We start from the raw sequence: 18,014 nt of genomic DNA on the forward strand, positions 1-18,014 counted from the left end.
TTAACAGTAAGGAAGTTTTGTGTCATATTGCTAGTAGAAATTACAAAAAACACTCAGTGCTCTGGGACATCTGAACTGTGAGCTAATTAATATATCCTTCTAAACAGATGATATGAATTCAAGTGAAAGAATACAGATTTTTAAGTGTTACAAACAGCAATGGAAGAACAACTGTAAAAATAAAAGAAACTGAAAAAAATCAGAATCACAAATTTGGAGAGGACCTACAAGATTATCTAGTTCAACCGTCCTCCTATCACTATTACTACCCACTAAGCTACTAAACTATAATAGCTACCATCTCGTAGCACCTCATCCAGACGCCTCTCGAATACCACCAGGGAGGGCGACTCCACCACTCCCTGAACAGGCCATTCCAGCGCCTGATCACCCCTTAAGAGAAAAAGTTTTCCTTGTGTCTAATCTGAATCTCCTCTGGTGCAACGTGGTTAGAACAGGAAGTTAGGTATCTCATTTATTACATAATAGAATAATCAGAAATTACAGAGTATTTTAATTTTTTAGCTCAAAAATATTTTTGACTCTAGGTGAAAACTGAAAGCTCTATGAACTATTCTAATATAAAAGATAGCTGGCCTGGTTCACTCCTTCTAAGATATAAGTTATAATCCTGGCCTTGAAGAGTAACAGGTTTAATCAAGTTCCAGCTGTCTTCTTTATGTGACATACAAACATTTCCCACTCATATCAAACAACATCACCACCACCAAAACTGGCAGTTAAAAAAAAAAAGAAATATGCACAGAAAACTTTCTTGTTTTGACTAAATTATTTGCTAAGCACGAAGTTTGCAGAGATTCAACAGATTTTATGAACTACTCCAGTGGGAGGAGTTTTAGGAGAGATGGTTCATACTTCACCTTTGAGAACATTTAGCTGCCGTTCAGAATATACCAAACTCAATTAAGAGGGTCTCACTGGTTATACACTAAAAACTGGACTGAATGGATTATCAATGTACTCAAAAGTTGGTTAGGTGATTAGGCTTGCAGATCAGAAGCTAAAACATTTTTGGTCATTAATATAATATTACCCTCATTAATACTCTTTTTTTTTTTTTTCTTTTTTTTTTTCTTTTTAAGATGGAAGTGTTACTGTTGGCAGTGAAAAGTTACTCAGATTTTGAGTACATTTACTTCCAAACCTACTGTAGTGGTATAAGGTCAAAATCTGGAGCTCAGGATTTCTTTCTTTCTTTTAGGGAACTGAAGGTATAATGGCACAAAGACAATAATATTTACATTCAATTATCACGCTGAAGCCACTTTTGATTGCTTTAGGTAATTAGTAAAGCATAAATTTGTAGTGAGCATCATCTCAAATATAACAAATGAAAGCATGGAAAATTGCAGATGATGAATTTACAAAAAACCTTCCACAACGAGACCAAATAATAATTAGCTCACTGACCATTCACATGGTGCAACCTATTGCACATCAACTTATAAATAATTCAATTTTTAATATTCAAATAGTAAGGGAAAATCCAATATAATTCTCTAATGTTAAAGCAAAGAGCAAATGTACCATTAACACAACTGTTAATGACAGAAATAAAAGGAAAAAAAAACCTGTAACATATAAGTGAAAAAATAAAAACCTAAAAGAGAGAAATGAGAAAATAAATTACTAGTGTTGCTTAAAAGAAGAAAGAGAAAAGAATGAGTAAACAGTTCACAAATCTCTACTAGTTAAAAGTAAAAAACAGTTGTTGGTAACAACCCACTCGAGAGGATTGGATGGGGCCCTGGGCAGCCTGGTCTAATGCGGAAGTTGGTGGCCCTGCATGTGGCAGGGGGGTTAGAGATTCATGATCCTTGAGGTCCCTTCCAACTCAGGCCATTCTCTGTTTCTGTGTGTAATAAATATTACTATATAGAAATGCAACCGAAACTCTTAGCAAACCCGTTACACCACCTTCACTCCACAAATTCTGTATTTCATTGCTTAATCCATTCTATTTTCAGCTATTTTCAGTTGTTGGGAAGATATTTTCCCATTCCACCTCACTGAACAGCTTGCAAGCCCAAGGCACAAAAGTGAGACCTGAAATACTTCTAATATATAATACAGCACAAAAGAATACACGAGAGAGAACATGGGATACTACAACAAAATCACATTAACAACAACAAAAAAAGCTACATGGAAAATGATCCCTAAATGTTAAGTGCGAATTCCCACTTATTCAGAAGAGATAATCAGGGACAGGAAATATGTAACTGATATAACTAATGTTTGTTTCATAGTTTTCGAGTTCCTGAGTTAAGAGTTTTGTGAGGGTACTATTTGCTACCTTGTTTTTAAAAACAGTTGTCTTAACTGTAGCCTTATTCTTTACTTTCACAATTTTTGTATTTTTTTCTTGCTCATCTTTCTCATTTTCAATTTTTCAAGAAAGCCCAGATTGATTTAGACACCTAAATCCTACACGAAAAATTTGACTAAAATTATTTTTAATATCTGTCTTTATAAGTATAACTGAACTAAATTCACAATGAAACAATTATTCCTGATGAATAGCTACAGTGATATGAGTTATTAACTTCCAGTGTTAGGCACACATAAACTTCATAAGCAGAATATAACTACATCATTACAACCACATTCAAAAGGAGTATGCAAAATAGTAATAATAAGAAGAAACTTGTTTTACTGTTCCCAGGAGTATATCTTTCATTCTGTTATTTTAGCTTCCCCTAAATGAAAAACTGAAGTATAAATGAGAAAACAAAAACAAAAACAAAAACAAAAAACACCACCATTTTGAATAAATAGGAGACAATTTATATTGAAAGTTATAAACATTTTAGCATACACGTAACTATAAGATTAAAGAAGATCATTAGGCATTGGGCAAATGAACACAATCACAAAATGTTTGTAATTACATGACAATTAAAAACACGGTTCAACAGATGAACAGAACAAATGAAGATTACCTTTCCATTTTCTTAAAGCCACAGGCTGCTAATCATTTTAGACCCTGAATAGTCTTGACAACAATTCAGTTTACAATAATTAAAGCCTACAAAGCATGCAGCTTATGCAACAGAAGTAGTACAGAAAATACCAAAGATGTAACAAGGACAGAGGAACATGTTGGGGCTCCGCCCAACCATGCTGCGATGCGAGTCATGGGACTCAGTGGCTGTGCATGTTTCCACTACATTGCAATGGATGGAGAAAAATATATTGCAACTGAGTAGCATGCAGGCCAGTCAATCTCAAAAGTGATCGTATATATGCATGATTCTTTTAGATAACCTGTGTAAACGTGCTGACACGTTGCTCTGCCTGGTTAAAAAGCACCAGAGCTGCATTCTTGACTGATCCAGCTTGATTTTACTCCTGTGAGAAGAATGGTACGCAATGAAGTTAAAACATGGTACCCCCTTTGGATTGTTTGAGTTCTGGAAACAGTAGAAGTATGGATTGATACTCATTTAAATATGTTTTCCAGACATATTACACGTTTTCAAAACATAACATTTATTACTGTTGCTTAGAGCTTCAGGAATATCCAAGGACACACTGAAGAAGATAAAATTAGTAGAATAGATGTGGCTCTTAGGTTTAACTTTGGCCTGAAATGTAGAGAAAAGTTATTCCTAATCTTTACTACATGCTAAATGTATATCTATGATACACTTTCAGAAAGAAGCCGTGTGACAAAAGAAAACAAAACAGAATTCAATTCTATTGGGTCAAACACAAAAACTTCTAGGTAAATAGTATCATCAGTAGACTAAGGATTTATGGTACATTACGGATTGCAATAGGATTTGTTAATCAGTTCTTAAATACAGAACAGTAAAGATCCAGGTGCCTTCAGCTTCTGCATAATTTACATACAAGATGTAGATTTAACAGTTATCAGAGCAGAAGAATTCCTGAATTCAGACATTCCTTCCCCAAAACCAGTATATTTTTAAACATACAAAAGCCAGCATCCTTCCTTTTGATTAACAGTAAGTGAAAGATGTAGCAGCTGTTTGACACGTCATAGCTTCCCTACAATGCAAAACTAATACCATAAAACAAGTTACGAATATATGTTTGTTTTTAAGAGGTCTCTTGTTAACTTAAGGTCTGCTCAGCTGAGAGGTCAACATAGTGCATTGAGTAACAGAATCTCCAAAAAGAAGATGGACAAAATCAGGCATTCACTATTTCAATACCTGTTTTCCTGACAAATGCAATAAAGTTACTCACCATACTCTACAATAAAAGAAACACCTTAAGAGTCACTTTATTACACCTTTCAAATTAAATTTAATTAGACTTTGCTGCAACAAACTCATTTCTAAAATAATTTGAAAAGAATAAGGGCAAATTCAATGCCAACATAAAACAAACACAAACCAAGAAAAAAACAAAAATACCCCAAACACCAAAACAATCTGGACACACCAATCTAGACTGGAGTAGGGATGTTTGCATCAGCACTGACAGTCCTAAAGCTGCCCCAATTTAAGGTAAAGCAGATGTCTTTGAAGTGGCTGCTGCAAAATTCCCACCAACAAAAATTAAATATTTTCATTAGTAGTTGTATTTTTTCCTTGTCCTTTTAATACATCATTTTCACCTTATAATACTACCACTGTCTACCTGACTTTTTCCCATAATGTAAATTTAGAACTGGAAAACCGTTCCTTCTATAATTAGCTTTAGTTAGTACCTTCTTAGCTTATCCTACACAAAGCTGAATTCAGCGCGCTTTAGAAATCAGATGCAAATAGCATTACTATTTTTTTTTATTATTATTATTTTTTAAGATGTCTATTTACTGTTTTTTAACAGCAGTTTACTTGCATCCTTACTTCAGGGAAACATTATGCTCATATACTAAACCAATGTCTTTTGTCTGTTTATTCTTATTATATAATTTATTCCTATACAAAATAATATTATTTGATATAATAATAATAAAATTCGATATTAATTTGTCTATCCACCTGAAAAATTTGGAAAAGACTACTTTTCAAAACTCTTTTATAATGGTTTCATATGTCTTCAAATAATTTTGCCTTTAGCTCCATGTTTCTCAATTCACAATTCATTCTCAGTCCAGTCCGGCAATCTGAAATTGTAATAATTTTCTATTTGCAACAAGGAAGTACTACCATAAGAAAAAAAACAAGTGTTCTATGACAGAAGATCACAAAAGTCATTCATATAAACAGGAAGTCATTTAAATCTTACCTCCTTGCTTTCCTCCAAATCTGAGTCGCTACTAAACTCTTCCGTATTTATATGTTCAAAGTCAGATTCTCCAACAGCTATCGGTACTGTAACAGTAAGGCTTGGGTTGTTTATGAACAATGGATAGTCACTGTTCCCTACAACACCAGCTGTTCCATTCTCATTTTTGTGGTAAGTTGTATCTATCTTTATTTCAGCAACGGTACAGTTGGAAATGCAATGGTGTCTTTCATCATTCAACTGATCTGTTGCTGTTCTTTCATTTGCAGCCACTTGTTTCTTCCAGCAAGATTTTTGAATATATTCACCTACTTTTTCCTTCACAAAATCTATTCCCTTCTGAATTCTTGAAACAGCTATCTGTAAATTATTCATTTCATTATCATCCTCGGTAGGAGAAAGGCTGTCTGAACTAAATGAACTCAGCAGCAAGGCCAGAAAAAGGTTCAATACCTGAAAACAAAGAAAATACACCTGTTTTTTTTTTTTTTTTTTTTGTTAAATTTAATTCACATGTTTCTTCTATCACCTACTATAAACAACTTAGATTTCACTTTTTCCACTGTGTGATTCTGGAAATTAAACAGTAAATAAAATGTAAATGAAATGTAAGCACAATACCTGCTCTACACACAAAGCAGTTTCATTTTGACAATAGAGATACAGAAATACAAGCTACAAAAATTTCTAAGCTCTCCTTCTGCTCATGTTTGTGAAAGGGTATTAAGGTCAGAAATGAATGTATTCAACAATGACTGAACTGATCCAAAACATTTACTTCTCTAGCATAGGGAAGCACTCTGCATCAAAGCATAGTTGATCTATGCAGAAATTGTTTTTTTAAAGGCTGGTACAAACCCACACATATTTTGCTATATGTGACTTAAGACAAAGCAGCCCTTCCCTCAATTCTTAGGTCTCATCATCTTCCAATTGCAAGACAGAATAAATTTCAGTTATGTAAGTCCAGGGTTCACTAAAACTCTAAAGGTATTAGATAGAGCAGTATCCAATTAACCTGTACAGTAGCAGCTCTTAAGGTCTTCAGACCAAGATCTTCTAGGCAGCTCTGAAGACAGAGTAAAACTATATTGTTGGGAATACAGGAAGACAACTGCATAACAGATCTCTGAAGAAACAGTAGAGATTGTCTATTCACATAAGAAATTCTGCTAGAGCTATGGTATAAAATCAAAATACAGTGAATGCTGTGAAAAAATTATACAGATGGATACTTCATTACACAAAGATCTCTCTTCTAGCATAGAAGAAACTATAGTATAGAAAACTATTTGACAAGGATATGTTGCTTGACAACTCATGCCCCCATTTTCTTCATTATAAGAGAACAGATTTGCAGATAATCCTGGAGCAAATGGCTGTTCCACAAGTAACATGACTGGTTTGAAACTATTTAGCTTATTCCTATTAGAATTTCACTGCTAAAGAATGAAATCAGGATGGCTAATTTGAAACCTCTTTTGCTGCTGTCAATTACCTAAAGAAAAGATGTAGAATTTCACAGGAAGACTCAGTGGGCAGTGAGAAAAGCAGAATAAAAGGCTGAGAGATCAAGGTTTCAAACACTAGTGAGTTAATAAATATAAATCATGTTTTAAAAGACAAATTCATACATGGCAATGTACAAACTGGTCTCATGCTTTCCTCTTTCAGAGAGAAAGAAGGTATTTTAAAGTGTTTGTAAAAAGCACTTAAGAATTGGGAAGAAAAAAATGAATAGGAGTGAAAGTAAATGTGAAGTATTTGAATCTGTTTTTTTAAGCAATACTACTGCTTTCCTACTCAAATTTCCTTTCCCCCCCCACTGTGTAAAAAGTCAGAAGTAAGTAGGGTTCAAAATGGATTGAACTTCAGAGAAAAAGAATTTTAAAGCAGTCTTTTGGACAGGAAAGAAAACAACTGGCTATGTGTAATTTCAAGTGGTGCCATCACTGACTAGGAAGAAAATGCCCTCTTAAGTCTGCTTGTGCCAATGGCAAACTCCTATCCAAGGTGAATATTTGTCGTGCCTATGCTACTCTAGGTAACCAGATTAGTCCACAAAGCCCTGAACACATGATGCTTCTCCTCCTCACTCATATCCCCTGAATTTTACCCTGAGATCCAGCCTCCATTTTGAGGATTTTACTTAGGATCAGAAATATAACATGCAGAATCCATATTCTCAGCACTCAAAATCATAAAAAAACATTTAATACATTTAATGCTACAAAACTGCTTCATTACTTGTTTCATTATTATTCTTTCTCTACATTAATTCTTGATTTATTTTGGCTACATACCACTAGGTTTCCAATCACCATGACCATCATGAAGACAGTAAGGCACATAGGCTGCCCTGCAACCTCCATGCAGTCCCACATTGTTTCTATCCATTCTCCACACAGCACTCGGAATACAATCAAGAAAGAGTGGAAAAAGTCATGCATGTGCCAGCGTGGAAGTTCGCAGTCGCTAGAGATCTTGCAGACACATTCCTTGTAGTATTTCCCAAACAGCTGCATCCCAACCACAGCAAAAATGAACACAACGATGGCCAATACCAGGGTCAAATTGCCCAAAGCCCCCACTGAGTTGCCAATAATCTTAATCAGCATATTTAGAGTTGGCCAAGATTTTGCCAACTTGAAAACTCGAAGCTGAAAAATGAAAATACAGAGACATTATTTGAAGCAGTTACAAAAATACTACAGAAATATATTATAATAAAGCATTCATTTTTCTGAAGGGCATAAAGATATCCTTTAAAGATTAATTTATGAAATTTATAAATCCTACATTTTAAAAGAAAAGTTACTTTTGTAGTAACTTTCAGATATGGCATCAAACAAGACTACAAATGTTTATTTATTTACATCCTCTCTCAATATACAGTAAATTATATGCACACTGTACTGTTGCCCAACCACATTAATATAATTACAGTAATATTACGCCTCTTTTCCTTGAAAAACACTGCTGCTTCTGAACCATAAAATAGCATATGCTATTCAATGGTAAATAATTTTGTAAAGCCTGTTTGCTGAGATAGCCTGCGACACTTCAGAAAAAAAACAGTACTATGTAATTATTAGCAATATATTAGTGTATAAATTACAATTCTATTTGCATACGTACAATTAAAATTTACTACACATAATGCATTAGCAAATATCATTTAATCATTAATTTATTTACCAATCTGAACGATCGTAGAACAGATAATCCATCCACATTTGCCAGAAAAAGCTCCACCAAACTGAGGGTAACTATAAAGCTATCAAAAATATTCCAGCCAACTTGGAAATAATAAAAAGGATCCATGGCAATTATCTTGAGAACCATTTCTGCTGCAAAAATTCCAGTAAAAACCTAAAAGAAGAATATGTATTACTAATTTATAAATGATTACAAATTAGCTGAACCAGACGACAAAGAACAACTTAAACATGACAACTTTCTTACAGCAGAACATCAGTAAGGAAAATTATTGCAGAGAAGAAAAGTGTCAAAATCAAAATGAGCTGCAGTGCAATTTGATTAACTTTCAGTTAAGCTTGAGATGCATTTAGTATCTTGTGAAGAATAAACCATCTCTAATGCACCTCCTGTTTGCTCCCCATCTGTTCTATGTCTAAATAAAGGAATATTTCCCAGCAAGATAGATTACCTTGCCAGAATGGAAGCTGCTTTAACTAAATTGTAGGAGATATATGAAATGACCATAAAGTGGAGAGTGATATGCTATTAAATCAGTTCTTCAGAATTCACAGTGACAATGTGGATGCCTCCTCTTTGCTAACTGCAAAAAAAAAAAGGCCAATTTTGTCAAGGCTCACGTTTGAAGTTAAACTTTTCTGCTTCTGACAGGATACAGAGGAAGCATACAATGCTTCTGAAAAGAGAGGAAATCCATTGTATTTACTGTAAATGTGTGCCCACCTGCATCTATAGAGCCACATCAATCACGTTTTACTAGGAAGATAAATTATATTTTTAAAAAAATCAAGAATATTCAGTAAACTTTAAAACAGTTCAAAAAGCAAAAAAAAAAAAAAAAAAAAAAAAAAAAACAACTGCTGACACTATACAAGTACAAATGAACAACATCTATATTTGCTAAAAAACACCTGGATACTATTCAAGTAAGTGCTGACATTAATAACTTTGCAAACAAAGCTGAATATATTCTCAACTAGGCTGTACTAGAATTATGATTTTGCTACACTGCAATAATAAGAATTAACACTTATAATAAGCATAGGTGAGAAGTACAGCAGATGACCTGTAGTATTTCCATTATAAAAATACGAAAACAACCGAAACCACCTGCAGACCTGTTTTGTGGGGAAAAAAAACATCTGTATTTACATATACTCAATATAAAACACAAGTTCTTTGTATTCCAATTGTTATGGATCAGTCAAAGCAACGCTCTTAAATACAAAAATAATAAGAAAAATACCAGTGCAAAATAGTAAAGTAATATCCAACACTTCTGGTCTTTCGTAAGTTCCTCCAAAAGTAATGCCTCCTATCTGTTTCCATGAAAAGTACAAGAGATACAAAGAGCACAATAACACTATTTGATGGAGCAAATTCTCAGATACAAAACAGCATTTTTCAACATAGCCATCGTCATTACCTATGAATTTTCTCCAGCAATGAACAAAAGACTACATGCCACACTAGCAAAAATCTGCACCAGCAGACCCACTGTTACAGAGCTGCTGTGATAGTGTTGTTGCAAGGAAAATGTTGCCCATGCAGTCCATCTTTCTTCAGCTCGAGAAGATGGAAGCTAAAACGTACCGAATCTGGAAAATAAGATGTGTGTGTGGTAGGATAGTTCAGACTAGATTGGCAACATGATCCACTGTCTTCAAAATGGGGTCTGGCATTACTGTGTTGCAAGAGGAAGGCTGTCTTCTTCTCTGGAAGTACGAATGTTCACCTTGGTCAGCACTGCAATGCAGCAGTCAGAGTTAATGGCTTCTCCAGTTTCCAGGAAATCCAGAAGGATCATCCCATTCATATCCCAAAAGGCAGTGGAGATCACTTTCCATGCTGATGGCAAAGTGCATCTTGAACTTTTTATTGAGTGGGGAATCCATACATAGCCACACTGCCGACTGCTGTTTTTACTGGCTGATAGTGGTGACACCACATCTTGTCACTGTTAACAATGCAATCCAAGAAACTGTGACCTTCAACCTTGTATTGGTTCAATAGGCCCTGAAAAACCGACACATGATACACTTTTTGCTTCTGTGTACTTGTTGGACCCAGCTGAAACAAACTTCGCAGTATTCTAATGTTGCCACCATGTTTCCAACAGTTCGAAGCTGATATTCAGGTCCGTACACAGCTCCCTGATCATAATCTGTAGATTTCTACAGACAAGCTGCTCAAGATGTTCTTCACCTGTGTGTGCATGGCCATCCAGAATATGGCTTATCTTTCACATCACTGTCATCACTGTTGAAATGCACCATCCTCTGTCTCACTGCCCTCACATCCACTGGCAGGTCTCGACAAACATTCAGAAAACACTGATGAATGGCAATGGGTGCAATTTTTTCACATGGGGGAAGTTAGTTACACACCTTTGTTTCATACTCCCATGTCAGACTGCCCCTTTGCTGCCAAATGTCACAAGCAACAAAATGTAATGAAATAATGGTGGAAAGATTCAACCTTTATAACCATACCACCAATGTCTGCTACTGATGTTGTGAGCCAACATAATAAAGAGTGAAGGCATTATTTTTGGAGCAACTTTGTCATTAATGATGCTTACAGTAGAAAGGATCTAATTTAGCACCTTTGTTTCTTGTAATGCTGAATAAAATCAAATCAGATTTCTTCTTTTGTTTTCTACCATCCAAAATCTGATCGATGAAAAATATTTGCAGGAATGTCAGTAATGGAAACTATAGTTTTTAATGCAATTACCTCAAGCATTATTTTTCAACTACATTTAGTGCAATAAAACCTTAAACATGTGTTGTGTTCTGTTTTTTGAGATGATAATACTTTAATTATACTTTCTCCTTTAAATAGAATTCATTTTTATTCGATTACATATTCAGATTGCATCAAATAATATAGTTTGATGGACTTACCTGATTTCCTACTTTAAGTGTATTGTTAAAAGTCTCCGTCATTGGATAATGCTCCAAGGCCATAAACAGTGTGTTTAAAATTATGCAAATAGTGATAGCCAGATCAACAATTGGGTCCATTACAATAAATGAAATTACACTCTTCACTTTTAACCAAAACTCACAACAATTCCAAATTAAGTATGTGTGGGCAAACTTATACCAGCAGGGTGGACATTTTTGTCTGGATTCTTCGAGTTCTAGGGAGAAAAAAAAACAAACAAAAAAAGAAAAAAGAAAAAGAAAGCAGAGCAAACAAGTTGTGAATGAAGTATTTTTTGTTTTAATTGCTTTTTCATGTATATATCCCTGAGTCATTAATGATGTTCGGAGGAATCTTCAACTTAGATATAGTTGCAGACTGATAAGGTATTATAAAAATAGAAGAAAAACATTTAAGAATTTTTAGTAAAAGTTGAAAAAGTTGTCTTCTTATAACAACCTTGGTTTCAAAATTTATCATTATATGTAGAGATACTTTACTCAGTAAAACTTCAACATCACAATCATCACAAACATCAGCTTAATTACTTTCATGAAAAATAATATTAATTTCAGTTTTTGAAAACATATCAAGCTTTTTCAAGAGTGTTGTTAGTAATAATGTCACTTTCAAATAATCCTACAAAAAAAAATCTCTCTTTTAACTAAGGCCTAATCTTTACTTCAATATTATCTTCTTATAGTTAGTAGAATAATTCTTTCGGTAACTCTATTGCTAAATATTAATCACAGAACTGTAAGAGTTGGAAGGGATTTCTGGAGATCATCTCATCTAGCCTCCTCCACAAAGCAAGTTCCGTGGTGTAGGTTGCACACAAAATTGTCCTGGTGGGTTTTGAGTATCTCCAGAGAAGGAGACTCCACCACGTCTCTTTTCCGCCTGTTCCAGTTCTCTGTCACCCTCAAAATAAAGAAGTTTCTTCTTGTGTGAACTACATACATTTTATCTGTTATGTTTTTAGCTTAGCCTACCTATCAGATTCCTTCACTTCTTTAACTATGTACATGCGCTTCCCTCCTATCAATTATCTTCAAGGGCTATTTATTTTTTTGCCCGCTATACTTGCAACTGATACAATACATGCAGACCTATGACTATGCCAAGAAAATTCACTTATCTGCAGTTATAACACACCTTCCATTGTACTTGTGATGATGCCAGCTATACTCATGGCTCTTTGTCTTAGATTGGGATCCTCCAGCAAATCCATTGGTATTTGATATGAGCTTGAACGCCTCTTTTTTATTTCCATTTCTGTAGTAGTACTCTATGAAACAAATAGAATTAGGTAGAGGAGGAGGATAAACTAAATTCACCTTTAGAAATACTGAAAGAATAGGTATCAGAAAGACTCCTCAGTTTCACTGAATTCATAAATATATGCAACTTCCTGTTTGTGCAATTACATTAGAATTTTTTCCACTGTAACATAAACCTGGTATTTGCTTTTTAAGTGGGTATTTTCATATTATACTTCTGAATACTGTTAAGTAACTTATAAAGTACTAAAAAGCAGTTTTGGTATTTGATTTCCAAGTCACTACTGTATTATAATTAATTACCATTAACTTCATACTAAACACAAGTAAGCTTCTTTGCCAAAGAAACAAATCAAACCTGTTACAGCATGGGAACCAGAAAAAAAACCAAAACAAACAAACAAAAAAAAACCACAAAAAAAACACACAAAAAAAATCAGAGCTCCCAGTTTCATGCTTTCTTTATCAATACTTCAATTCCAAACCAGCTTGATCATAAGATACTTATAATAAGTGATTTATTTAAGCAAATTTCTGCAATAACAATTATTCTCTAAAAGTAACTTCTACAGATCAGCCTGGATCTTATTCTTAAAAACTAAATATATCTATACATTAAACAGCTATAATCTGATTGATTTTACAAATTTCAACATAAGAAATCACAGAAGACTGACCTATCTGACCCTCTAAATGGATATATATATATATATATATATATACATAAATTTTATCGTATAAAACTGAAGTTACAAATCTGAATTCTATCATTCATACATCTCAATTAAAAAAAAGTTTTGGATGTGCAAGCATGGATGGACCTATTCATACATTAAATAAATGTATGAAAATGAAAGTCTGAGAGAATTCAAGAAGGTTATAACTTTAAGTAATCTCACTGACGTACATTCAGATGCTGGGACCCAGGTAAGACCTCTTTGTTTTCGGGACCAAACCATTCATAAAAGCAGATTCAGGCAAAACAGAAGACTGACCAGAGGGAGAAAGTGATGAATTTGCACGTAAAATTCTTTAATTAGAGTCTGATCCTAGGCAGTGAAAAACTTTATAATCTCTGAGACTCAGAAAAATGTATTTCGGAGTACTAGAACATAATCCAAAAGGCTATGCTACATTTCCATAATATATGGTGAGGAAAAAAAAGTAAAAGCTAGCAGATTACTGGCAGAGAATTAGGAAATACTTTTAAATGGCGGCCAAAACTACAAGGAAAAAAAAAATCTAAATAACAAATGAAGAATATGCAGAGTTTAGAATGTTGACTACCCTAATTCTGGATTCTGAAACAGATTCAGCAGTGCAACATTATTTTTATTCAGTATAGAGATGCATGCATCTCTTTACTTGCTACACAGGTATACAAAAATATGTTATTTTGTTCTCTTTCATGTCCACGCTTCTTTTGAGTGAATCAATTTAAGAACATTTTCATTACAGTAAGACGCACAAAGGCATTCAGAATCTCTCGATCACCCCCCCAAAGCATTCAATTTCAACACAACATTCTCTGGTGCAATGAGGAAATATCACAAAATCTGGGGTACAAAAAATTTCCTTACATTGTCATCAGTTGTTGGTTTGTCTATTGTCACCTCTGGCAGAAGCTGCCCTGTAGGCGACAGGAGACATGAAGGTCTATCCACTAAAGAAACCACTCCATTGCAATCCACAGTGCTATGCATCTTCCCATTCACTGGAAACATTGTCAGCTTTCTTGACGATCTGCTGGCTTGACTAATATTACTACCACGTCGTTCACTGTGTCTCAGTGGTACAAAAAGAGAACCTCTTCTGCTTCCGTTATCGTCAAATGTGCTGTGTTCATCATCAGCAAAGTCATTTTCAGATCCTATCTCTTTTCCATGATCTCTAAAACTGAAAAGACTTGTTCTGCTACTACGTCTGGGGGAAAACAGGGAGCCACGAATGCTTAGTAAAGACTGTAAAAGAAACAAACAAATACACTGGCTGAGGATTTATAATATACAGTATGGATATCCATAATATTAATTTATATTCCCCAGGAATTTTCCATCTTTATTCTTAATACACTACCATAGGTACACTTCGGACGCATGCATGAGAGATGAGAATTATCTGAATAGGTAAATTTACAGTACACGTAAAACAATTTTTTGGAGAACAGAAGGTGAATATGCATGAGGCCACAGCAATTTCTATTTCTCTATTAGAGAGGAAATAAAGATTTTAGGCATTCTAATGATCCACTTAGACCATGTATTATGTTAAAAGATATCAAGTGCTTCATATCCATAGTCTTCTACATTGATATATTACATTTAAACTTTCCTTTTATGAATTACAAATGATTTGTTATTTCAAATGAACAATGAAAATGCTATACTGCCATGCACCCCGCTGAGAACCACCCAATCCCAAACTTTAAAATGACACTTGCAAGATGCATTTAGTACTTAAAATAATGAAAATTCTTTTCCTATGTTGTATTACTTTGCAAGGTTACAGTGAAGTTTTCTTAATATTACAGTTATCTCACAAATCCAACCAATAAAACAGAATGATTCACAGCACCTGGTGGGGTGATGTGAGCCGGGTCCCATAAGCAAGTTTATTGCCATCAAAAGAAAATCTGAAACCTTTCCTTCTCATACTGCCATCTGACTCGGATTTTGAAAGCTTTGTATCTTTCATGTTATCCTCTTCTCCAGAATGCTCCCTCTGCCTTCTTTTCTTCCGTCTATTTCTCCTTTCTTTGGCACTTTTTGAGCTAAGCTTGGATGCTTCAGAAGAACTGTCTGAAGGTCCACTTTCACCACCAAACTCTGTCATCTCTGCTGCAGCTGCCACTATTGCCTGTCAAAATAAACATTTTAATGTAACATTAAAAGGATATCTGAACTACCAGATGCTTTAAAATTACAAAATCCTTCAAGAATGCCATAGTGTTTATTTCTGAAGTTTGTATCATGACTTGTAAATATGTGACAAAAGCCTAGATAGATTTGTGTTTGAAAAAAAGGCAGGTATTTTTCTTTTAAAAAATACCTCAGCTTCCTCTTGCTGCCTCTTTAGCTGTTCAAGCATCTGCTGCAAGTCTGCCTCCCTCTGTTCTGCTTCAACCATAGTTGCTTGATTTTGTTCTTCATAGGCCATGGCAACCACAGCCAAAATCAAGTTAATCAAATAAAAGGAACCCAGAAAAATAACCAGAACGAAAAATATCATGTATGTTTTGCCAACAGCTCGTAACGTCTAGAAGAGAAGAAGAAAAATAATTCTTGGTGAAGACAAGCATCAATTCCACTATTCAGAAACACTGAGTATGAAAAGTGCAAAACTAAAATTCAGTTGTCCTTCTGTCTGTAGTATTATATAAAATTACCTGAATTACAAAGCAATGAAAATAAAAGAAGCTTTAATATATATGAAAAAAATTAAGGATCATGTTGCTTTGTGGCAAACCTACTTTAAAGCCTAATAGTCTTGAGAAAGAAGTGTGATCGGTGTAATTAATGTAAATCACACATCAAAGATTGGATGCTTAGTATACTTGAAGCATGTTAGCATGCCTTCCACTTGGAATAAAAAAAGAGTTAAAGATGGCACAAATGAATAAATAATTTTAAAGATAATGCTTACTACAACTAACAAATTTTCACATGCTATGTAATGGAAAACTGTGGTAAGAAAATTAGCTTATACAAAGTGCATCTTTTAAGTAATCAAAAACAGGATTAAAGGTGCACAAATTAAGATTCATTTGCATTTTGCTGTCAGAGAACATAACACTGTAAAAACCGAAGGCGATGAACAAAAAACCCTTGTGTACCTACTCAGAACTCAGAAACTATGTACAGATTTTGTACAAAGTGCCCGTAACTGCTTAATTCTGCAACTGAATTTGTTTCTAAAAGCTGCACTTACTCAGCTGCTGTTTATAGCTGTGATATATAACATGAACAATGGTCCTTTCCATGTCTGTTTTGGGGACAGTCAGACACTAAATAATTTTTACTATTTACTCACCAGCTGATAAAGATTTTCCCAGTAGTCCTGTGTCATAAGTCGAAACAGGGACAAGAAAGCCCAACTGAATGTGTCAAAGCTAGTATAACCATAGTTGGGGTTTTTACCTGCTTTCACACAGATAAACTCTTCTGGACATTTACTAGGAAAACAAAAGGAAAGACAAGCAAACAACAAACAATGCTTATAAAAGAACATATTAAATTTCCTTTTAAAATTATTGTACATTTACATTCTAATTAAGATTCATTAGATCTAATCTGGGAAGTGGGCCTCTGCTATGTGTTGCTTACAATTTAAAAGCCATTGAAGAAATAAACAGTGTTTTTATTTTAAAGCCAGCAATGAGCAAACAAATAACTGAAAATTCTTCAAAATTTCATTTTTATGAAAAATCTTTCATCTTTCATTCACAAAATGAAACTTGTTCCACTGCAACTGCCACAGTGATACTTTACATTTCTGAAACTGTATCTGTTTTGATATTAGGTGATCATTTGTCTACAGTAGGTACACCACCTCTGTCATGATTCTATTCCTGAAAAGGTAAAGATTTTTACACACAAGATATTTACACACATATATAGTATAAAATTATCTAATGACTTATAGGCATATGCAAAATGTCTACATAGAAAGATTAAGTATATCTGTTTTAAAGACAAAATTATCAAAAAACAACAGATGAACTGACATATCATAACAAACTAGAAATACATAATTGTTACAAATAATTGCTGCAAAGAAAGACTAAGGCAGTCCTGTGTATGAAGTCCACCAACAAAAATATAAAAGAGGTCCTCCCTCTGCTTTGAGTCCGAGTGCCTATTTTAGGGATGTAAAATGACATGAAGTCATTAATGTAGAAGTATGTTCTGAAGTAATTGATAATGCAATATCCACCTGTTGAAATAATATTTTTTCTAGTTACATTAGAGCTATAAAAATGAATTCACAGCAAAATATTTTTCTCATTTAATATTTCTAGTCATTCGAGTGCTTAGTTACTATGAACCACAAGCATATATCTTTGATTAATTAGTTAGGTCATTAAATTAGCTTTTTAAGTTTATAGTGGTATTATGTATCTTGCTGTTTACATTAAAGGGTAGTATGTAGTTTTTAGCATATCTTACCCTGCATCTGAGCTATTGCCACAAAGCAGATAATCCTTTTGTCCTTCTAGACGATAAAAATGACCTAAGGGAAAAGTAACGCTAAATTATTATAATTGAGCTAAGGAAGTAGTAGGCTGAATACAGCAGCAATAAAACAGTCAGAAGATGCATTTTTGATTTTTTAGGCCAACCCAAAAAACATCACCAAAAAGAA

General features: G+C 34.1%; 1 protein-coding gene across 15 annotated transcripts in view; it reads right to left on the minus strand.

Annotated features, from left to right (window-relative positions):
• LOC122181834 (sodium channel protein type 2 subunit alpha-like) overlaps positions 1-18,014 on the minus strand; it is a 37,127-nt gene that overhangs the window by 13,405 nt on the left and 5,708 nt on the right. For 7 of the 15 annotated variants that reach the window (XM_042874619.1, XM_042874618.1, XM_042874611.1 and 4 more), the window contains exons 7-16: positions 17,819-17,882; positions 16,683-16,824; positions 15,702-15,908; positions 15,228-15,509; positions 14,267-14,614; positions 12,529-12,661; positions 11,352-11,590; positions 8,425-8,598; positions 7,530-7,886; positions 5,227-5,679 (exon numbers count right to left, since the gene is read on the minus strand). In XM_042874619.1, the coding sequence (XP_042730553.1) occupies positions 5,227-5,679; positions 7,530-7,886; positions 8,425-8,598; positions 11,352-11,590; positions 12,529-12,661; positions 14,267-14,614; positions 15,228-15,509; positions 15,702-15,908; positions 16,683-16,824; positions 17,819-17,882 (2,399 nt within the window). Of the gene's footprint in view, positions 1-5,226; positions 5,680-7,529; positions 7,887-8,424; positions 8,599-11,351; positions 11,591-12,528; positions 12,662-14,233; positions 14,615-15,227; positions 15,510-15,701; positions 15,909-16,682; positions 16,825-17,818; positions 17,883-18,014 lie in introns of all 15 variants that reach the window. The other 8 variants (XM_042874606.1, XM_042874604.1, XM_042874605.1 and 5 more) reach the window with 5 other exon arrangements.

This window comes from Lagopus leucura, unplaced genomic scaffold, assembly GCF_019238085.1.
Source record: "Lagopus leucura isolate 7727_CA_CO unplaced genomic scaffold, USGS_WTPT01 Super-Scaffold_100012, whole genome shotgun sequence".
Lineage (NCBI taxonomy): Eukaryota > Metazoa > Chordata > Aves > Galliformes > Phasianidae > Lagopus > Lagopus leucura.